The sequence below is a fragment of the Bombina bombina genome, chromosome 2 (genome assembly GCF_027579735.1).
Source record: "Bombina bombina isolate aBomBom1 chromosome 2, aBomBom1.pri, whole genome shotgun sequence".
NCBI lineage: Eukaryota > Metazoa > Chordata > Amphibia > Anura > Bombinatoridae > Bombina > Bombina bombina.
In genome coordinates, this window is record NC_069500.1 from 829455337 (window position 1) to 829479912 (window position 24576).

The window sequence follows — 24576 nt, forward strand, 5'->3', positions numbered from 1 at the left end:
AAATTGTATTCTGTATCTGAATCATGAAAGAAAATGTTTGGGTTTTATGTCCCTTTAAGATTTATGAAAGATTCCTAACACTTCTCATGTGTACCTTGTACGTATCTAATTTTATTTGTTCTAGCAAACATTCCATGATAGCGTCTCAGTTGCTGTCCACAATTTCCCATTAGCAAAACCTAATCTGAGCGTTTCAAAGTTTGCCATAAAGAGGGCAAAATTATAACGTTAGATAATGTTGCCTCAAATAGTGAGCAAAGTTCTGTCACAGAATAAGGATAACTCCCAGGTCCTATTCTTCCTTATTTTTTATGCCTCTCAAGCAAAGTCAGAAGACAGATATCACAAGAATATACCTTAAACTAATATGGGTATCAATAGAATAATAGTTTACTTTTACCACTACAGAATCTGGAAATATGGTGTAGGTATTAAACTAACAAACAGTCCATATACAGCCATGTAAATATATATAAAACATTTTTTAAAAAAAGGCATTTTACATCAATGGGAGTACAGAAATATTACAACCAATTTCTAAAAATCATCAATTTACAATTAAATTAAATTTCATGATTCAGATTAAGCATGTAATTTTAAAAAACACAAAAAATAAATAAATAAAAAAAAAATTAAAAACACCAACTTACTTTTTGCGATTTACTGGTTAGAAAAAATTTAACCGATTTTATTGAAAATTTGAAAACCAAAAAAACATGTAAGGAAAATGATCTGATAATCAAGAATCCATACAATAATATTTTTTAATATATGGTAATTTTGAAAAGCTTCAGATCAAATTAGTTGATTATTTAGAAATGAGGAAGTAGCAAAAAATAAATAAAAGGGGATTTAATAAAAACTACAGTGCTCTTCCTGTAAATATTTAAAGGACAAAGATTGGACTGACTCACAAAGATGGTCACTCCCTTGACCTGATCTTTAGCTATCGATGCACTATTTCAAACTTCACAAAATCCCCTTTCTTTCATGTAATTAGCAAGAGTCCATGAGCTAGTGACGTATGGGATATACATTCCTACCAGGAGGGGCAAAGTTTCCCAAACCTCAAAATGCCTATAAATACACCCCTCACCACACCCACAAATCTGTTTTACAAACTTTGCCTCCTATGGAGGTGGTGAAGTAAGTTTGTGCTAGATTCTACGTTGATATGCGCTCCGCAGCAGGTTGGAGCCCGGTTTTCCTCTCAGCATGCAGTGAATGTCAGAGGGATGTGAAGAGAGTATTGCCTATTTGAATTCAATGATCTCCTTCTACGGGGTCTATTTCATAGGTTCTCTGTTATCGGTCGTAGAGATTCATCTCTTACCTCCCTTTTCAGATCGACGATATACTCATATATACACCATTACCTCTACTGATTCTCGTTTCAATACTGGTTTGGCTTTCTACTACATGTAGATGAGTGTCCTGGGGTAAGCAAGTCTTATTTTCTGTGACACTCTAAGCTATGGTTGGGCACTTTTATATAAAGTTCTAAATATATGTGTTTAAACATTTATTTGCCTTGATTCAGGATGTTCAACGTTCCTTATTTCAGACAGTCAGTTTCATATTTGGGATAATGCATATGAATAAATAATTTTTTCTAACCTTAAAATTTGACTTTTTTCCTGTGGGCTGTTAGGCTCGCGGGGGCTGAAAATGCTTCATTTTATTGCGTCATTCTTGGTGCAAAAATTTTCTTGTCATTTCCGGCGTCATACGTGTCGCCGGAAGTTGCATCATTTTTTTTGACGTTTTCTGAGCCAAAAAATGTCGGCGTTACCGGATGTGGCGCCAATTCGAGCGTCACTGTTGTCTCCACAATATTTAAGTCTCATTATTTATTGCTTCTGGTTACTAGAAGCTTGTTCATTGGCATTTTTTCCCCATTCCTGAAACTGTCATTTAAGGAATTTGATCTTTTTTGCTTTATATGTTGTTTTTTCTATTACATATTGCAAGATGTCTCAGATTGACCCTGAATCAGAAGCCACTTCTGGAAAAACGCTTAACTGAGTTTCAGTTCTACCAAAGCTAAGTTCATTTATTTTAAATGTTATAAATGTTTATCTTTAGCTATGGTTTGTAATAAGTTATTATGATATACTTTTACATGCAGAATCCATTAGTGTTTATGCTTTATATATTTCCATTCTTACATCTTATGTACAAGAAATATTTAGAAGATTTATAAGAAATATTTTTCTGATTCTATTTTAAAGGCTTTGTCTGACTTCGTGCCTTCTAATAAAATGTTTAGGTCTTTTTCACTTCTTTTTTAATTATTGAAGTTTCAAATGACCAACAACATACTGATTTATCCTTGATGTTTTTTCTCTTTCAGAAATTTTCTTCATCAGATATTGACACTAACAAATCTACTTTTTTATTATTTTTCTATTATTAAAGTACATTTGTTCTTTGTTGAAAAGGTGTTGATTATTTTGGATATTAAGGTAACTAGTTCTTTACGACTGGCTGACACCATTTCTGCCTATTTATTTCTTCTGTGTTTTCAGAGGTTTTCTTTCCAATTCCCCATTCTAGGGAATGGAATAGGCTGAGAATTTTCTTTTATTCCTTCTTCAAAGGTTTTAAACTATATTCTTTGCCAGCAGTTAAATTCAATTTGGAGGGTTCTCCAATTTATTGGGGCTCTCTCTACTTCTACTAATTATGCTATTGTTTCTATAGCAAAATAGTATTTATTTTCCTTTAGATAGTTGTATCTTATTTATGGAAAATTATTTAGTTTCAGGTACTTTTCTTGGTCCTGTGATTTATTTGGATATTGCAATTGCTTCATTTTTTCTGTTTAAGTATCAGATTATGATTTATTTTAGCATTGTTAAGGGACAACATTTACTAGACTAGGTGCTGTTGCATTTGTCTTGTTGTTTTGCATTTATTGATTATGCAAGTCCACTGTATTGACTGGTCCTTTAAACTGGACTATCATGCTAATAATTTCATTTGTGTCTTCATTTTATTGAATATTTTCGCAAATGAGGGTTAATCTATGTCTTTAGCTATTTTAGCTAGAAGAATTTTGTGATTTTTTAAAAAATAAATAAAAAAATCCATATTTCTTTTGTTCTAAGATAATCAATTATTTGTTTTATAATTGGATTCAATTCTTAACTGTTACTCTGGGCTTCAAGATTGTGTTCTAAGACTAAAACTTTAAGCTTATACTAGTTTGGTTGTTCTTATTAAGGAACGAATTCCTGAGTTCTTTCCCAAGTAAAATGTTTTTAAATTAGGGTTCGAAATCAGCTCTCTAATATTGCGATGTACGTGCCGTATTCCAGCTTGGCTGGTAAGGGGCAGGTTAAGACTTCTTTGAAATTTATTTGGTTCTATTTTGTCCAAATTTCTTTGATTTTATTCCAGTAAGGCTAACACTTTCTTTAAGTGTGTTTCTGTCCTATATATTTTGGATACTGTTGAAGCATGGCTGGGCACCCATGGGGTTCAAGCGCTGCTCAGACCTGGAATCTTCTGGGGTATTTCCTTTTTTAGGAACCGGGTTTGGAGTTTTATTCAAACTATTTTGCCTTTTTATGGTCATTGATAGCATTATTTGTTTTCCTTAGATACAATAAATGCATATTTTCATTTTTCTGTTTTAAATCAGATTATTTTCTGAGGATGCGGAATCTCATATGATTCACTTGCTCTTCAGGACATAGTTCGAGGATCTTTTTTTTTCGAAAGCTCTTGATTCCTCAAACAAGGGTCACCTTTTTTAGGTTTCCAGATAGTTTGCGTCACTGTCTTTGTCTCTATCAGACAAGGGATAATGCTATTGGGTTCCGTCTGTCGGTACCTTTAGTCTCTATTATTTCCTTCAGTTGCTATATATGCACAGAAGTTTTAGGTATTATGGCCACAGCATTGGATTCAATTCCCTTTGCTCATTTTCACTAGAAAGAACCTTTCTAGTCTTTTATGAATGTTGTTTCTTCTAGAACATGGTTGGAGGATCAATTTACCAAAAAGTTTGTTGATTCCTCAGACAAGGGTAACCTTTTTAGGTTTCCTGATAGATTCAGTGTCCTTGACTCTGTCTCTGACAGACAAGAGACGTCTGAAATTGGTTTCAGCTTGTCGAAACCTTCAGTTTCAATCTTTCCCTTCGGTAGCCTTATGCATGGAAATTCTAGGTCTTATGACTGCTGCATTGGACGCGGTCCCCTTTGCTCGTTTTCACATGTGACTTCTTCAGCTCTGTATGCTGAACCAGTGGTGCAGGGATTATTCAAAGATATCTCAATTAATATCTTTGAAACCGATTGTACGACACTCTCTGACGTGGTGGACAGACCACCATCGTTTAGTTCAGGGGGCTTCTTTTTGTTCTTCCAACCTGGACTGTGATTTCAACAGATGCAAGTCTGACAGGTTGGGAAGCTGTTTGGGGGTCTCTGACAGCACAAGGGGTTTGGGAATCTCAGGAGGTGGAATTGCCAATCAATATTTTGGAACTCCGTGCAATTTTCAGAGCTCTTCAGTCATGGCCTCTTCTAAAGAGAGAGTCGTTCATTTGTTTTCAGATGGACAATGTTACAACTGGGGCATATGTCAATCATCAAGGAGGGACTTACAGTCCTCTGGCTATGAAAGAAGTATCTCGAATTCTGGTATGGGCGGAATCCAGCTCCTGTCTAGTTTCTGCGGTTCATATCCCAGGTATAGACAATTGGGAAGCGGATTATCTCAGTCGCCAAACGTTACATCCGGGCGAATGGTCTCTTCACCCAGAGGTATTTCTTCAGATTGTTCAAATGTGGGGACTTCCAGAAATAGATCTGATGGCTTCTCATCTAAACAAGAAGCTTCCCAGGTATCTGTCCAGATCCAGGGATCCTCAGGCGGAGGCAGTGGATGCATTGTCACTTCCTTGGAAGTATCATCCTGCCTATATCTTTCCGCCTCTAGTTCTTCCAAGAGTAATTTCCAAGATTCTAAAGGAGTGCTGGTTTGTTCTGCTGGTGGCTCCAGCATGGCCTCACAGGTTTTGGTATGCGGATCTTGTCCGAATGGCCACTTGCCAACCGTGGACTCTTCCGTTAAGACCAGACCTTCTATCACAAGGTTCTTTTTTCCATCAGGATCTCAAATCCTTAAATTTGAAGGTATGGAGATTGAACGCTTGATTCTCAGTCATAGAGGTTTCTTTGACTCTCTGATTAATACTATGTTACAGGCTCATAAATCTGTATCTAGGAAGATATATTATCGAGTCTGGAAGATTTACATTTCTTGGTGTTTTTCACATCATTTTTCTTGGCATTCTTTTAGAATTCCTAGAATTTTACAGTTTCTTCAGGATGGTTTGGATAAAGGTTTGTCTGCAAGTTCCTTGAAAGGACAAATCTCTGCTCTTTCTGTTCTTTTTCACAGAAAGATTGCTAGTCTTCCTGATATTCATTGTTTTGTACAAGCTTTGGTTCGTATAAAACCTGTTATTAAGTCAATTTCTCCTCCTTGGAGTTTGAATTTGGTTCTGGGGGCTCTTCAAGCTCCTCCGTTTGAACCTATGCATTCGCTGGACATTAAATTACTTTCTTGGAAAGTTTTGTTTCTTTTGGCCATCTCTTCTGCTAGAAGAGTTTCTGATTTATCTGCTCTTTCTTGTGAGTCTCCTTTTCTGATTTTTCATCAGGATAAGGCGGTGTTGCGAACTTCTTTTAATTTTTACCTAAGGTTGTGAATTCTAACAACATTAGTAGAGAAATTGTGTTTCCTTCATTGTGTCCTAATCCTAAGAATTCTAAGGAAAGATCGTTGCATTCTTTGGATGTAGTTAGAGCTTTGAAATATTATGTTGAAGCTACTAAAAATTTCCGAAAGACTTCTAGTCTATTTGTTATCTTTTCCGGTTCTAGGAAAGGTCAGAAGGCCTCTGCCATTTCTTTGGCGTCTTGGTTAAGTCTGATTGATCATGCTTATGTCGAGTCAGGTAAAACTCCGCCTCAAAGGATTACAGCTCATTCTACTAGGTCAGTTTCTACTTCCTGGGCGTTTAGGAATGAAGCTTCGGTTGATCAGATTTGCAAAGCAGCAACTTGGTCTTTGCATACTTTTACTAAATTCTACCATTTTTGAAGCAGTTTTTGGTAGAAAAGTACTTCAGGCAGCTGTTTCAGTTTGATTCTTCTGCTTATAATTTCAGATTTAAACTTTATTTTGGGTGTGGATTATTTTCAGCGGAATTGGCTGTCTTTATTTTATCCCTCCCTCTCTAGTGACTCTTGCGTGGAAGATCCACATCTTGGGTATTCATTATCCCATATGTCACTAGCTCATGGACTCTTACTAATTACATGAAAGAAAATATAATTTATGTAAGAACTTACCTGATAAATTCATTTCTTTCATATTAGCAAGAGTCCATGAGGCCCACCCTTTTTTGTGGTAGTTATGATTTTTTTGTATAAAGCACAATTATTCCAATTCCTTATTTTTTATGCTTTCGCACTTTTGTCTTATCACCCCACTTCTTGGCTATGCGTTAAACTGGATTGTGGGTGTGGTGAGGGGTGTATTTATAGGCATTTTGAGGTTTGGCAAACTTTGCCCCTCCTGGTAGGAATGTATATCCCATACGTCACTAGCTCATGGACTCTTGCTAATATGAAAGAAATTAATTTATCAGGTAAGTTCTTACATAAATTATGTTTTTCTTCTTTTGACCACCCTACAACTCTACCTCCTTCTACTCCTCACACCAAACTTCACATAAGCATTATGTCATAAGATCAGCAACAGCTTGCTAATTCCCTCGAATCTCTCCTCTAATACATCTCCTTTTCCTGCCCTGACCAATCTGCCACTATAATTCCATTCCACTCTTACCATAGCTCGTACCGCTGAGCAGCACTGGAGAAAATCTCGAAGTTCAGCTGATTTTCTTCATTACAAGTTCATCTTGAACTCCTACTATTCTGCCCTTAAAGAGACAGTCAAGTCCAAAAAAAACTTTCATGATTCAAATAAGGCATGTCATTTTAAACAACTTTCCAATTTACTTTTATCACAAATTTTGCTTTGTTCTCTTGGTATTCTTAGTTGAAAGCTAAACCTAGGAGGTTCATATGCCAATTTCTTATACCTTGAAGGCCGCCTCTAATCTAAATGCATTTTGACAGTTTTTCACCACTAGAGGGCGTTAGCATATGCGTTTCATATAGATAACATTGAGCTCATGCACGTGAATTTACTTAGGAGTGAGCACTGATTGGCTAAAATACAAGTCTGTCAAAATAAACTGAAATAAGGGGGCAGTCTGCAGAGGCTTAAATACAAGGTAATCACAGAGGTAAAAAGTGTATAATTATAACTGTGTTGATTATGCAAAACTGTGGAATGGGTAATTAAGGGATTATCTATCTTTTAAAACAACAAACATTCTGGTGTTGACTGTCCCTTTAAACTCTATATGCAACATTACTTCTCTACTCTTTCTTCAAACCCAAAACGTCTGTTTTCCACTTTCAATACTCTCCTCCAAATACAACTTCTCTGTCAGCTTAAGACTTTGCCAGCCACTTCAATAACAAAATCGACTCCATCAGAAACAAAATCAGCTCTCAATATACTTCCATTCTCTCACCCCCTCAAACGCTCGCAATCAACCACAACCCACATAGCCATAAATTTAGCTCTTTCTCCCCTGTTACTGAGGAAGAAGTTTCTGCACTTATACTGCGCTCTCACCTCACTACCTCTTCCCTATTTCCCTCATCTCTGAAACATTCACTGGTCACACCTATCCTCAAAAAAAACAAAAAACAAAAAAAAAACACCTTCTCTTGATCCAACCTCCCCATCCAACTACCACCTTATTTCCTTACTTCCTCTTGCCTCAAAGCTTCTCGAAAAGCTAGTATATGCACGCCTATTCCATTTCCTTATATTAAACTCCCTCCTTGACCCACTGCAATCTGAATTTTGTCCCCATCACTTCAGAGACAGCAATCCTTAAGGTTACCAATGAACTACTTACAGCAAAATCAAAAGGCCACTTCTCTCTGCTTTTCCTCCTTGATCTGTCTGTAGCCTTTGATACTGTTGACCACCCTCTTTTGCTCTAAACCCTCCAATCCTTCAGCATTTGTGACACACCCCTTTTGTGGTTCTCTTCCTACCTGTCAAACCATACCTTTAGTGTAGCCTTCTCTGCCCAGTCACCACCTTCTGTTGGGGTACCGCAAGGCTCTGTACCGGTCCCCTTCTCTTGTCAATCTACACATTATTAGGTTCCCTAATAAAATCCCATGGGTTCCAATATCTGTATGCCGACGACACCCAAATCTACTTCTCTGCACCAAACCTATCTCCTTCCTTGCTAACCCGTGTTACTAACTGTATTTCTCACATCTCTTCCTGGATGTCCACTTACTACCTCAAGCTAAATCTCTCCAAAACCGAGTTCCTTATTTTCCCCCTTCTTCCAAAATCTCCACCCCCAAATCTCTCTATAACTGTTGACAACTCTATCATTACCCCTACCCTGCATGCCAAATGTCTTGGGGTCACATTTGACTCCGATCTTTATTTCACTCCTTACATTCAGTCCTTGGCTAAATGCTGCCGCTTCCACCTTAAAAACTCTCTCTAAAATTAGACATTTCCTTACACAAGACACAACTAAGATTTTAATCCACTCTCTCATCCTTTCCCGCCTCGATTACTCTCCCTCCCGTCCCCTTCGCTCTGCTCATGACCTCCTACTCTGCTCCTCTCTTACCTCCTCACACGACTTCTCCAGACTGGCTCCCATCTTGTGGAACTCCCTGCCTCGCTCCATAAGACTCTCCCCTAGTTTTGAAAACTTCAAGCATTCCCTAAAGACTCTACTGTTCAGGGATGCATACAACCTACACTAACCTTTCTTTATACCAGTTCCTCTCCTCTATTGCTATCCCCATGAACCCCATAGCATGTAAGCCTAAGAGCCATGCTGTTTATAGAACACCTTTAGAGCCAACTACAACAGTGCGACTCTTGGCAGGGCCCTCTACCCGTTTGATCCCAATAAAGGTTTCCTTGTATTCCGCCTATGTTTATAGCACTGCAGAATCTGTTGGCGCTCTACAAATAACCGATAATAATAACAGACAAAGATCTTGATGTCCATGAATAAAAAATAAAAAAAAAGAGAAGGGGTACAAATAAAAAATTCATAGTGCGACTCAAGTGCATTAAAAGGTTACAAAACATTCTGTCCAAAAAGTGCAAAGTTAAAAATTGAACAGTCTTTCGATATTCACACTTTGAGGCACCAGCTCCTACTAAGCATATTCACAGTGTATACTTATAAGAGTCTGAATAGCTGATGGCTGTCACATGATGGTTGCCACAAAAAAACATCTACAGTTGAAATTAAGAGTGCATTACCTTGTAATGATACATTTGTTGATTATGCTATATTTTACTATATTTATTGGTCCTTTTTGCCAACGTTTTCATTGCACAGGCTGATTAAGGCAAATTGTAAAACAGATGGTGGGTAATGCAATAACGGCAATAGATGTACATGAAGAGCTAAAACAGCAAACGTTAAGAAAAAAAAAAAAAGTATATTTTTTAATAGTTACCCTAAAGATGGGAATGTCCTGTCGTCCCAGATGCTCTGTGCGGTCTGTAGGATCATGCTCTCTCACCTGGAAATGCAGCAACAGCCACGCTACAGCATATACAGTGATGTTAGCCATGACAGTGAAGGCATACCTGAGAAGCAAGGCCACACAGCAGGATATAATTAGTTGTCTTAGCCAGCAAGCGGTAAAATCTATTTTATTTATTTTTTTAAGTTTTTACTGAGAAAATAAGATAGGCACATAACAGATCACATGAGATGCATTTTGTAAACAGAGTTTCACAGGACTCCAAGGGGAAAAAAATATACAATACTTATCAATAAAGTGATCTTCCAGCACAAACACAAGTGCAATAAGTCATCTTAAAACCAGAATAAGTGAAATGAAGGCACAAGTACATGCTAGCTTTGGTTAGAAACCGTTAAATAACATAAACCTCATAGGCTTCAACCAAAACGGTTTTCAACTTAGAACTTTACGAAGAAACGTTAAATTCAAGAGTAAGGAACAGAGAAAAGTTTAGAAAGTTAGGATGAAAATATTAGGAATAGAGTATTTCAGGTCTCTCACCCATCGAAAAATGATACGAATATAAAAGTACCAGAGTGCTAGGTGTAGTATGCCGGTTGAAAACTAATGGTGTGTGTTTTCATATTCCATAGTGTTTACAAGTAAGTTTAACTGCAGTAAAAAGGTACATACACAAATAACTGATGCTTTGGCAGTTAGTGCGTTTCAATGTGCAATAAAGTAGATTCAGGCGACTTCGGAATAAATATCAAATTTGGAGAGGGTAGCCCCACTATAATGTGAAAAGGGTCACCAACTAGGCCACAACCTCTCCAATACAAAGGGGAAATGGTATTAATTTTAAACAGTATGACGAGAACATAGTACCAATGTGTCAAAAGTTTATAGTATGTCTCTAAGAGGGTGATACTGTGTATGGCTTTTTTTGCCAAATATTTTTAGGGATAGAGGTAGATAAAATGTTCTCCCATGCAATCAAGTGCAAGGCTTTATTCATTGGGATAGCACCTTCCATACGACTATAATGGAATGCTAGAGGCTTATACAAGTTACCACCTTGATTCTATTTAATTTCCAGTAAAAGTTAATGGTCTAGGGCAGACATCCTCAGACTTGGCCCTCCAGAGGTTTTGGAACTACATTTCCCATGATGCTCAGCCAGTATATCAGCTGGCTGAGTATCATGGGAAATGTAGTTCCAAAACCTCTGGAGGGCCAAGTTTGAGGAGGTCTGGTCTAGTGGGTATAGGTTTAAATCCCCAGCCATGTCAAAAACGTTAAAGACATATAAATTAAAAGGGTAAGAAGGAAGGTATGGTTGAAGATCCCCTTATCTGTTCAAGAGTGGGAAATTGACCCCGAGTCGCCCTAGGCGTTAAATCAGATATCTGAGAGATTCCCAATCTAGCCCACACATGTGGGTGTGATTCTGGTAATACAGTAAGTAAGCTGTTTATGGAATGGGCTGGAAATGGATGTGGCGAAACATTAGTATAAAGTCTGATCCTGTCCCAAATACCAAGACACTCATTTATTATAACATTATTTGTATTTAACATCCTGCAACAATGTGGGGGTATCTATATTGGGTCTCTGAGGTGTATCTGGTATGGGAGAAAAGTTTGTTCTATGCCTCTCTAACTGCTTGTGTTTTGTTTAACACCCCATTGGGATCTATGTGTGAGTATAGCAGCCTTGTAATATCTATAGACAGGGAGGAAAGGCCTCCATGTGACCTAGGTTATTGGAGAATTGTATTAGCTACTCAAGCTGTGCATCCCTACCATATACATCTAGTTATTCAAATTTGGAATTGTAATAGTAAGTACCTTGTTAATCTAATGGGAAGGCATCAGAATAAATATGTGATTCTAGGGAGTAAGCTCATTTTGGAGTGTGGTTATTCTACATAACCATGAAATGGATTTAAAGTTCCACTTGTTTGTAAGATTTCTAAGTTCCATCAGAAGGGGGGGATGAAATTATCTTTAATAATTTTAGGAATGCTGTTAGAGATGTTAACCCCTAAATGTCTAATGTGATCATCCGAAGGAACCGTTCCTTCATGGATTTTATATAACTGGTGTTGAAAGCCCCAGGTATATATCTCCATTTTGGTTAAAGGGTTACTAAACCAAAATTTTCTCTTTAATGATCCAGATACAGCATGAAATTTTAAGCAACTTTCTAATTTACGCAAATTATCAATTTTGATAAAAGGATTACAATAGAAAGTTGCTTAAAATTGCATGCTGTATCTGAATCATGAAAGTTTAATTTTGACTAGACTACACCTTTAAAACTCAAGAACTTACCATAGGTAGTCCCAACGAATCTGATCAAAAGCTTCTCAGCATCTAAAGAGATGACTGGGAAAAGTCTATTTACCCTGGAAGATTCATGAAGGATATTGTAGTAGACGTTGTGTAATGTCTGGGGCTCTCTCTTGATGGAATAAAGCCCATCTGATCTACATGTGCCAATGTGGCAAGAATTTTGGTGATGAGATTTGCCAAGATAATTTAATAGATTTTTATAATAGACATTGATTAAATAAACAGGTCTATAGTCTGCACATAGTCTTTGTCAGGTATTGTAATAATAGAAGCCTTTAATAATTCCCGTTTAAGGGAACCATCTTCACTAGCCAACCAAAACAATTCCAATAAAATTGGGGAGAGTTCAGATATTGAAGTTTTGTAGAAAAAAAAAAAAAAAAGTGCAGGATATCCGTCCGGTGCTTTGAGGGTTTTTTTTTTTTTTGGTTTTTTTTATTTATAACCTGCTAAATCTCTTCAAGGACTATAGATGTGGCTAATAGCTTTCTTTGCTCAATGGTAAGCTTTAGTAACTGTAGAAATTATAAAGGTTCTTTTTAACACCTTTATAATCATATTTTTTTTTATTTTATTTTTTTTTTTATTTTATTTTTTTAAATATGGCATACATTACCGATCAATCTGCCTGTTCATCACAACTGCGGTATAATCATTTTTTAGATCAATGAGACGCCAAGGAGGGCAATAATTGGGGGCGTGTATTCACACACACCCACTGTCCCAATTGGTGATGACATCACAGAGGGGTGTGGCCACCTGGATATCCTACGAACAGCTGTGTAATGTAATAATACTTAAAGTGAATGTAAACTTTCAAGAATGAGTGCCCGGGGTTTTAAAAATACTATTAAAAAACAGGGTCACTTTCATTCATGAAATTTTACATTGCAGCGGTTTTTTTTTGTTTGTTTTTAAATACTTACCTTTTTCTGCAGCAAAGCCAGACCAGTCATCCCCCGCCTGCTTCTCATGCTCACAGCAATGACGAAACCGGCTTCCTCCAATCACGGCGTGGCCTCAGGAAATGTTTGCTCTGGGGTGCACGCCATGATTGGAGATAGCCAGATTCGTCATTGCCGACGTAAGTACAGAGGAGCTGCGGACGGGGGATTGTCGGTCCAGCTTGGCTGCAGAAAAAGGCAAGTATTTAAAGAATAAAACAAAAAACGCTGCAATGTAAACTTTCATGAATGAAAGTGTCCCTGTTTTTAATAGTATTTTTAAAAACCGGGCACCGATTAATGAAAGTTTACATTCACTTTAAAATATAGGTGAACTAAACTTTTTTGTTTTCATCATTTCCATTTTGAAGATCGATTTACTCGAATGGGGCCTCATCATACACCAATATGGTCAGTTTACATGACCTGACAAAGATTAATATATTTTCTACCAAGTGTTTGCAAACATTTGATTTGAACTACTTCCCGTCATGGTTTGTCTTGCGTTTTGATAGGGATTAATATTGGCTTGATTAGTATATTTTTATATTCTGTTATCAGCATTTCATGTTATATTGGATGATTTCATGTTTTTAGGAGAGATATAGAAAGAAAATTATATATATATATATATATATATATATATATATATATATATATATATATATATATATTCCTCCAAATAAATGCACTCACAGGTCTTTTTTAAAGTGAACAAAAACTTTGTTTTAATGGAACGTTTTCGGGGGAAATGTTCCTTCATCAGCATAACAAAAGTGTCTCAAATACATACCTTATATACACACACGTGAAGTGCTAAATTACCTGTGTTAAACTCAGTGAGAGCGCCAAAGTATCATGCTAGAACGCACGCCGATTAGAACGCACGCCCAGAAATGAACTTTACCAACAGTGTAGTCAGAGAGTTTCTGGGTCTAAAGCAAGTCTTCTGACTTGTTTAGATTTGTAAATGGTTTACACAATGAGTTATTTTCTCTATATTTTGTATTTAGTGGAGGATTTTAAACTCACTTTTCGCCTCCCCATAATTTTAATTGTTGTTGAATATATTTATATATAAAAAGCATTGCAAACCCTAATCTATTATACCATATACAAAAAGATATATGTATATATGCGCTAATAAGTAACCTTATTTGTAACATTATATTTTGCACTGTTTAAACAACACGGATCAAATGAAACAAACATCCTTCATATCAGGGTGGGTTAAAACAGGTAAAAAAGGGTCCCGGTCAAATTGTTAACAGCTATAACTTGCGCAGTTCACAGCATTAATGCCCATATGTTCCGGTTTGCACCGCACTCAAGGTTATGGGGTGCACAATGGGGTGTTGCTAGCGATTAGTATTCTAATATTTCTCAAATAAACCACAATAAGGAATATATAAAAAAAATTACATTTACTGATACATATATATTAGCAGAACAATAAACAATTGATGAATTATTTAAATAGCAACAAATTTATACGTATAAAAAATAGCTTTTACTGATAATACATAAAATATTTCTATGAAAACAAAATATTGGAGTAGCAACAAATTCATAAATGGAGTTAAGTGCACATTCATATATGAAGAGAGAGCCCAGCTTTATAAAGCTCTTAATTGGCATATATACATATCCTTTTCTTGATTCCACGAATTATTCAAGTCACTGTAGACAATTTTCTATTAAAATCAATAGGCATAAAAAGTTATCATTGATGGTGCCTATAATACAACATCTAAAATTAGCAGTCTTGTGTACGGCAATGAAAAATAATTTCAGGATATCCCTTTAAATTGTGTTGTGGTGATTAGGAAAAATATTAGTGGCCAGCCTTAGACAGCTTTCTACGCGTTTCACCCAATTTCAGGGCTTTTTCAAGATAAAAAAAAAAGCACCCTGAAATTGGGTGAAACACGTAGAAAGCTGTGTTAAGGATCTTTCCCTTGTTCCTGACTATATAAAGAAGATTATTCACCAAACCGGGAGGTTTGCAAATTGCTTTTGAAATACTCGACCGCTTCCTGCGTACATCTGTGTACTAAGAGCAGGAGAATTGCATAGGAGAATTGCACCGGTTTCTGACGGTGACTTGCGCAAGTCCGAAAATAACCGGGACCAGTAACTGCCTTCATCAAAGAGCACAAACACCAGAAGCCTGTCAGATTCTAACCGCGGACGCTGAAGGGCGAGATCACCTGCATAGCAGGCACTATATATATCCACCTTAAGGTATAGATCTGTCAAGTGGGTTTCTTTTTTACCAATTGTGTTTCAACTACTCTAAAGCGGGGACTTTAACGTTCTAATAGTGGCTGGCCACTACTTCTTTCCTAATCACCGCAACACAATTTAAAGGAATATCCAGAAATTATTTTTCATTGCCGTACACAAGACTGCTAATTTTAGATGTTGTATTATAGGCACCATCAATGCTGACAATTTTCTATTAAAATCAATAGGCATAAAAAGTTTACAGTGACTTATTTGAATAATTTGTGGAATCAAGAAAAGGATATGTATATATGCCAATTAAGATCCTTATAAATCTGGGTTCTCTCTTCATATATGAATGTGCACTTAACTCCATTTATGAATTTGTTGCTATTCCAATATTTTATAGATTGTTTATTTTCATACAAATATTTTATGTATTATCAGTAAAAGCTATTTTTTATATGTATGAATTTGTTGCTATTTCAATAATTCATCGTTTATTTTTATGCTAACATATGTATCATCAGTAAATGTAATTTTTTATATATTCCTTATTGTGGTTTATTTAAGAAATATTAGAATACTAAATCGCTAGCAACACCCCATTGTGCGTTTAAGTGACATTCAATCCACATTATAATCCCTTAGTATCAGACCCTTTGGAATCTAATCTGCCCATAGTTTTTAACACTTAAAGCTTTTTTAGCGCAACTTTTAATTCTATTTATCTACTTGTAACCAGGAGGAGGTTATTATAAAAGAGTCCCAAGTATTTTTAGTCCAGCAATATACACTCAATATTTATACTAGTAACTGAGTAAAGCAAAGGGACAAGATTATTTAAGTTTGATGCATTTTGCAGCCCCCACTTCTAATAACTAGAGTATTTACTTTACATAATTACAAATATTACCTCCTGTGAGTTGGCAGAGGTGGGGGTACTCAGAAATATATATATATATATATATATATATAGCAATATCCGTTCAACCCCTCAAGGTAGAAAAACGCTTCACTCTCCGGACTCTTTCAAAATCCTTTATTAAGTATCCAGCATCAAATGACAAAATTCCCAAACGTTTCGATACCAACTGGTATCTTTTTCAATGGGTAATCAAAACATATCTATCCCAAAAGAAGATTCCTAATACTAACCACAAACCACTCACCTATATACACCTGTAAAGCCTCTCTGTCACTTCCGGTACATCAGAAAACCGCCCCACCATGCGTATGCGTCCAGGAGTTAGCCAACCGCATGGCTAATTTGCATATTCAATAACGTAATGACGTTTGCGTTCCAACCACGCATAGTTACTCCTAACTGTTTTAGCAGCTAATGCGCATGCCCAGGTGGCCGAAGTTCTAATAATACCGGACTAACTCTTACAAGTATAACTACTCTAAAATGTAAAAAAAAAAAACTATCTATACCAAGTTAAAATCTATACTATGACTACCTGAGTTCTCAGAACAGACTTTATTCCTTCTATTTACAGAATATTAAGTAAGATACTTAGCATTTTAATACAGTTTGCTAAGCTAATCACAGCCCCCTTCAATTATCTTATCCACGGTCTCCAAACCGTCTATTATCTAGTAAAATATGTTATACTATAATTATCAATATAACATATAGCTTCTATGCCAATTGGAGTGCAGTGAGAGACTTAGTTGTGGCTACCGCAATACACCATATCTTCAGAGACTTTGTGAACCCATATATTCTGGACCAGTCCATCTTCCTGGGTGTTGATGACCTAGACCGATAAATCATGGACATTACACTTAAAGGAAGACACCAAAGTCCATCTGTACATTCAGACCCTTGGGAGTCACTGTGTCTAAACGATAAATCCAGGAGGTCTCAACTTGGAGTAGTTTCGTGTTCCTATCCCCACCCCTTCGTAAGGGGGGCACATGATCAATCAACATGGTCCTTAAACTTGCCGCTGTGTGCCCAGCTTGAAGGAAATGTCTGGCGACCGGTTGATCAGATGTTTTCTTGTCAATCGCTTGTCTAATCGCATGGCGATGATTGGCCATTCTATCTCGAAATGTAGTAGAGGTCTTCCCCACATAGACAAGCGAACATGGACACATTAGTATGTATACAACATACGTACTCATACATGACAATCTGTGTAGAATCTTGTATTTTCTCCCAGTGTGTGGGTGGTGAAAGAACATTCCTGTTAACATACTATTGCACGTAGTGCAGTCCCCACATCTATAGCAGCCAACTTTTTTCCTGCTATCCAGCCAAGTACCTTTTTCATAGCACTTCACAGGGTCATTATGGACAAGTAAATCCTTCAAATTGGGTGCTCTCTTATAAGCCATCCGTGGGGCTGATGTGTGCAGGAATGGTAGTGATTTGTCAGTATTGATAATGTCCCAGTTCTTCTTGACCGATTCAGACAATATCTTGGACACGGGGTTGAACGTGGTAACAAAGTTAATGATATCGCTATTGTTTTCTACTTTATCAGTAGGATCATGTGGTTGTAGCAGAGATGTTTGATCATCCCCGGCCAGGTTGGTTTGCACCTGTGTTATCAGTTTTCTTGCATAACCTCGTTGCTCCAATTTCTTAATCATTTCATCCTCCTGTACTCTTCTAGTCTCTCTTAGTGTGTTATTGCGGGCCACCCGCGTGAGTTGAGAGGATACCACACTCTTTTTTTGATGTTCAGGGTGAAAACTTGTGGATAGCAACAATGAGTTTCTATCCGTCGGTTTTGAATATAAGGAGGTAGAAAATTTGTAACAATCATCTTCTGTATAAACAGATATATTTAGATCTAGGAATGGTATGCTCACCCTGTTATGGGCCACTTTAAATCGAATAGTTGACTCAAGCTGATTTAAGCTGTCAACCCACTGTTCTAGGGATTCCTCTGACCCTCTCCATACCAAAAACACATCGTCAATATACCTGACATACAGTTTAATTTTATCAATTGTGCGAATGTGCATGACCATAGTCTCATACCAAGACATATACAGATTGGCGTATGCGGGAGCCATATTTGAACCCATTGCAGTTCCTGATATTTGTAAGAAGAATTCCTTCTCAAATTTGAAAAAGTTTTTTTCCAGACAAAACCTCAATAATTCCAATAGGAACTCAATGGGTGGTCCCGCATACGCCAATGACTCACTTAACATGGATCTTACCGCCTGTACACCACCATCATGCGGGATGACAGTGTACAAGCTGTCAACATCCATTGTAACAAGTAGGTCATCTGGGCCAAGTTCATTCCAGGCAAGTAGCCTCCGAATGAGTGAGGGAGAATCCAGTATAAAGGAATAAGACTCCTTTACAACTGGCTGTAGGTGATGATCTATAAAAATGGCCACATTAGAACACAAAGAATCCCTGGCAGACACAATAGGTCTGCCAGGCGGTTTAATCAGAGTCTTGTGTACTTTGGGCAATAGGTATAGTACCGGAATAACCGGAAATGCAGTAGTCATATATTCAAATTCATTTTCATCAATCATCCCTGATTCTAGCCCATATTTCAATATAAGATCCAATTCCTTCTTAAATGTATTTATTGGATTTCCTCTTAGTTTACAATAGATGCGATTATCAGTCAGCTGTCTATAGGCTTCCTCTCTATAGTCAACATAATTTTGAACCACTATAGAGCCTCCTTTATCCGCCGCATGAATAATGATCGTGGTGTCATTTTTTAAACTCTTTAGAGCCTCTTTTTCCCCTTTAGTGAGGTTAGGGAACAAATTTTCTACTTTTGCCCGTTCACACGTATCATTAATCATGCGTGAAAAACTCCGGATAGAAGCGTTTAAGTTGATTGGATCAAACTTGCTCTGACTTTTGAACTTGTTGACACTCCCTTGTTCACTATTTTTAAAAAAATCCTTAATCCTAAGCTGTCTCTGTAATTTGTAGGTTTCAACATTCATTTTGAATTTGTCTATAGCTGGAGTGGGGACAAAGGACAGGCCCTTATTTAGCAAACTTTTCTCATCTAAACTTAGAGCTCTATCACTTAAATTGTAGATAATATCTACTTTTTCTTGCCTGTTTTTTTCTTTGAATCCTCCCCTCCTCGTGTGCGGTCTTGCTCGTTTTGCTTTACTGGAAGCGGAGGTTTTTTGGAGGATCTGGTGCTCACCCCACCTAAAGGGTGACCAGCATAAACATTTGGGTTGGACTCATCATTATCTGGCCCAGATGAATCGCCTCCACTACTGTCAACAGTGTCAGCAATGTTTCTATTATTAAAGCGTCTCCTTCGTCTAAATTGTGGTCTATTGTCCTCCTTCCCATAGAGCCACCTATACACTCTTCTCTCCCTGTAATCAGTCTCTACAGTCATTAATTTGTTGTTCTTAAAGGTTAACAACTCGTTTTTATATTTGTTAACTTGTCCCTGTAGTTTGTTAATCCAATCTTCCCCTGTATCCTCCGTTAGGATCTGGTAGCTCATCTCTTTAACCTCATTGATTTCCACTCTAATTAGATGTAATAATCTATTGGATTCCTCAATTACCAATAAAATTAGGTCATATGAGCATTTGTTTAAGATTGAGCACCACTTCCTACAGAATTCAGGGTTTGCCCTACCTATCGTGGGTGTATTCTTAATACGAAAACCCCTTGGTATATTTTTATTGCGATGGTAATTGGACAAGTACACAGTATGTAGATGGTGATCTACCTCTCTTTTCTGTAAATTCAACAATTTATGATAAACATCAAGAGGTGTCTCCCCTCTCAATTCACGCAAGTCTGTACTTGCAAGGATGCGCTCTGCATCTGCTTCTGTAAATATAAAGGATTCCCTATTGACAGTGTCATCACCAATATTAGGAGTGTCAGTAGCAGCGGATCCACTCACTTCCATGTCGGTTGATAAAATAATTGTATCCGCTTATAGGTTCAGCCTGTCCTTAATAGGTTAACCGGTCTATTGAAAAACCCAGGTAGTATTCACAACACCATGTGATTTAAAAACAAACACAGCAGTAAACTTAAAGTCAGTATAACTGCAAGTGAAGAAATGGCACTTCACAGGGATACCTTAAGCATAAGTAGTAATGTAGTTGATAGTAGTAATCATAGTCACTTATTTTCAGTCAAACAGAATTCACAATGTGCAGGGTGCAAACCAAATTAACAATATACAAATATCCAGACAGGTGCACTCACTGTGACATAAGACATCCGCCGGGGTGCTGCGTTGAAAACATATAGCAATATCCGTTCAACCCCTCAAGGTAGAAAAACGCTTCACTCTCCGGACTCTTTCAAAATCCTTTATTAAGTATCCAGCATCAAATGACAAAATTCCCAAACGTTTCGATACCAACTGGTATCTTTTTCAATGGGTAATCAAAACATATCTATAGATATGTTTTGATTACCCATTGAAAAAGATACCAGTTGGTATCGAAACGTTTGGGAATTTTGTCATTTGATGCTGGATACTTAATAAAGGATTTTGAAAGAGTCCGGAGAGTGAAGCGTTTTTCTACCTTGAGGGGTTGAACGGATATTGCTATATGTTTTCAACGCAGCACCCCGGCGGATGTCTTATGTCACAGTGAGTGCACCTGTCTGGATATTTGTATATTGTTAATTTGGTTTGCACCCTGCACATTGTGAATTCTGTTTGACTGAAAATAAGTGACTATGATTACTACTATCAACTACATTACTACTTATGCTTAAGGTATCCCTGTGAAGTGCCATTTCTTCACTTGCAGTTATACTGACTTTAAGTTTACTGCTGTGTTTGTTTTTAAATCACATGGTGTTGTGAATACTACCTGGGTTTTTCAATAGACCGGTTAACCTATTAAGGACAGGCTGAACCTATAAGCGGATACAATTATTTTATCAACCGACATGGAAGTGAGTGGATCCGCTGCTACTGACACTCCTAATATTGGTGATGACACTGTCAATAGGGAATCCTTTATATTTACAGAAGCAGATGCAGAGCGCATCCTTGCAAGTACAGACTTGCGTGAATTGAGAGGGGAGACACCTCTTGATGTTTATCATAAATTGTTGAATTTACAGAAAAGAGAGGTAGATCACCATCTACATACTGTGTACTTGTCCAATTACCATCGCAATAAAAATATACCAAGGGGTTTTCGTATTAAGAATACACCCACGATAGGTAGGGCAAACCCTGAATTCTGTAGGAAGTGGTGCTCAATCTTAAACAAATGCTCATATGACCTAATTTTATTGGTAATTGAGGAATCCAATAGATTATTACATCTAATTAGAGTGGAAATCAATGAGGTTAAAGAGATGAGCTACCAGATCCTAACGGAGGATACAGGGGAAGATTGGATTAACAAACTACAGGGACAAGTTAACAAATATAAAAACGAGTTGTTAACCTTTAAGAACAACAAATTAATGACTGTAGAGACTGATTACAGGGAGAGAAGAGTGTATAGGTGGCTCTATGGGAAGGAGGACAATAGACCACAATTTAGACGAAGGAGACGCTTTAATAATAGAAACATTGCTGACACTGTTGACAGTAGTGGAGGCGATTCATCTGGGCCAGATAATGATGAGTCCAACCCAAATGTTTATGCTGGTCACCCTTTAGGTGGGGTGAGCACCAGATCCTCCAAAAAACCTCCGCTTCCAGTAAAGCAAAACGAGCAAGACCGCACACGAGGAGGGGAGGATTCAAAGAAAAAAACAGGCAAGAAAAAGTAGATATTATCTACAATTTAAGTGATAGAGCTCTAAGTTTAGATGAGAAAAGTTTGCTAAATAAGGGCCTGTCCTTTGTCCCCACTCCAGCTATAGACAAATTCAAAATGAATGTTGAAACCTACAAATTACAGAGACAGCTTAGGATTAAGGATTTTTTTAAAAATAGTGAACAAGGGAGTGTCAACAAGTTCAAAAGTCAGAGCAAGTTTGATCCAATCAACTTAAACGCTTCTATCCGGAGTTTTTCACGCATGATTAATGATACGTGTGAACGGGCAAAAGTAGAAAATTTGTTCCCTAACCTCACTAAAGGGGAAAAAGAGGCTCTAAAGAGTTTAAAAAATGACACCACGATCATTATTCATGCGGCGGATAAAGGAGGCTCTATAGTGGTTCAAAATTATGTTGACTATAGAGAGGAAGCCTATAGACAGCTGACTGATAATCGCATCTATTGTAAACTAAGAGGAAATCCAATAAATACATTTAAGAAGGAATTGGATCTTATATTGAAATATGGGCTAGAATCAGGGATGATTGATGAAAATGAATTTGAATATATGACTACTGCATTTCCGGTTATTCCGGTACTATACCTATTGCCCAAAGTACACAAGACTCTGATTAAACCGCCTGGCAGACCTATTGTGTCTGCCAGGGATTCTTTGTGTTCTAATGTGGCCATTTTTATAGATCATCACCTACAGCCAGTTGTAAAGGAGTCTTATTCCTTTATACTGGATTCTCCCTCACTCATTCGGAGGCTACTTGCCTGGAATGAACTTGGCCCAGATGACCTACTTGTTACAATGGATGTTGACAGCTTGTACACTGTCATCCCGCATGATGGTGGTGTACAGGCGGTCAGATCCATGTTAAGTGAGTCATTGGCGTATGCGGGACCACCCATTGAGTTCCTATTGGAATTATTGAGGTTTTGTCTGGAAAAAAACTTTTTCAAATTTGAGAAGGAATTCTTCTTACAAATATCAGGAACTGCAATGGGTTCAAATATGGCTCCCGCATACGCCAATCTGTATATGTCTTGGTATGAGACTATGGTCATGCACATTCGCACAATTGATAAAATTAAACTGTATGTCAGGTATATTGACGATGTGTTTTTGGTATGGAGAGGGTCAGAGGAATCCCTAGAACAGTGGGTTGACAGCTTAAATCAGCTTGAGTCAACTATTCGATTTAAAGTGGCCCATAACAGGGTGAGCATACCATTCCTAGATCTAAATATATCTGTTTATACAGAAGATGATTGTTACAAATTTTCTACCTCCTTATATTCAAAACCGACGGATAGAAACTCATTGTTGCTATCCACAAGTTTTCACCCTGAACATCAAAAAAAGAGTGTGGTATCCTCTCAACTCACGCGGGTGGCCCGCAATAACACACTAAGAGAGACTAGAAGAGTACAGGAGGATGAAATGATTAAGAAATTGGAGCAACGAGGTTATGCAAGAAAACTGATAACACAGGTGCAAACCAACCTGGCCGGGGATGATCAAACATCTCTGCTACAACCACATGATCCTACTGATAAAGTAGAAAACAATAGCGATATCATTAACTTTGTTACCACGTTCAACCCCGTGTCCAAGATATTGTCTGAATCGGTCAAGAAGAACTGGGACATTATCAATACTGACAAATCACTACCATTCCTGCACACATCAGCCCCACGGATGGCTTATAAGAGAGCACCCAATTTGAAGGATTTACTTGTCCATAATGACCCTGTGAAGTGCTATGAAAAAGGTACTTGGCTGGATAGCAGGAAAAAAGTTGGCTGCTATAGATGTGGGGACTGCACTACGTGCAATAGTATGTTAACAGGAATGTTCTTTCACCACCCACACACTGGGAGAAAATACAAGATTCTACACAGATTGTCATGTATGAGTACGTATGTTGTATACATACTAATGTGTCCATGTTCGCTTGTCTATGTGGGGAAGACCTCTACTACATTTCGAGATAGAATGGCCAATCATCGCCATGCGATTAGACAAGCGATTGACAAGAAAACATCTGATCAACCGGTCGCCAGACATTTCCTTCAAGCTGGGCACACAGCGGCAAGTTTAAGGACCATGTTGATTGATCATGTGCCCCCCTTACGAAGGGGTGGGGATAGGAACACGAAACTACTCCAAGTTGAGACCTCCTGGATTTATCGTTTAGACACAGTGACTCCCAAGGGTCTGAATGTACAGATGGACTTTGGTGTCTTCCTTTAAGTGTAATGTCCATGATTTATCGGTCTAGGTCATCAACACCCAGGAAGATGGACTGGTCCAGAATATATGGGTTCACAAAGTCTCTGAAGATATGGTGTATTGCGGTAGCCACAACTAAGTCTCTCACTGCACTCCAATTGGCATAGAAGCTATATGTTATATTGATAATTATAGTATAACATATTTTACTAGATAATAGACGGTTTGGAGACCGTGGATAAGATAATTGAAGGGGGCTGTGATTAGCTTAGCAAACTGTATTAAAATGCTAAGTATCTTACTTAATATTCTGTAAATAGAAGGAATAAAGTCTGTTCTGAGAACTCAGGTAGTCATAGTATAGATTTTAACTTGGTATAGATAGTTTTTTTTTTTACATTTTAGAGTAGTTATACTTGTAAGAGTTAGTCCGGTATTATTAGAACTTCGGCCACCTGG

The 24576-nt window shown here is 37.4% G+C and overlaps 1 protein-coding gene across 1 annotated transcript in view; it reads right to left on the reverse strand.

Annotated features, from left to right (window-relative positions):
* The window catches only part of MFSD12 (major facilitator superfamily domain containing 12), a 170238-nt gene that overhangs the window by 70404 nt on the left and 75258 nt on the right, over positions 1 to 24576 (reverse strand). The window contains 1 exon segment of the mRNA XM_053703117.1: positions 9615 to 9747. Coding sequence (XP_053559092.1) covers positions 9615 to 9747 — 133 coding nt within the window.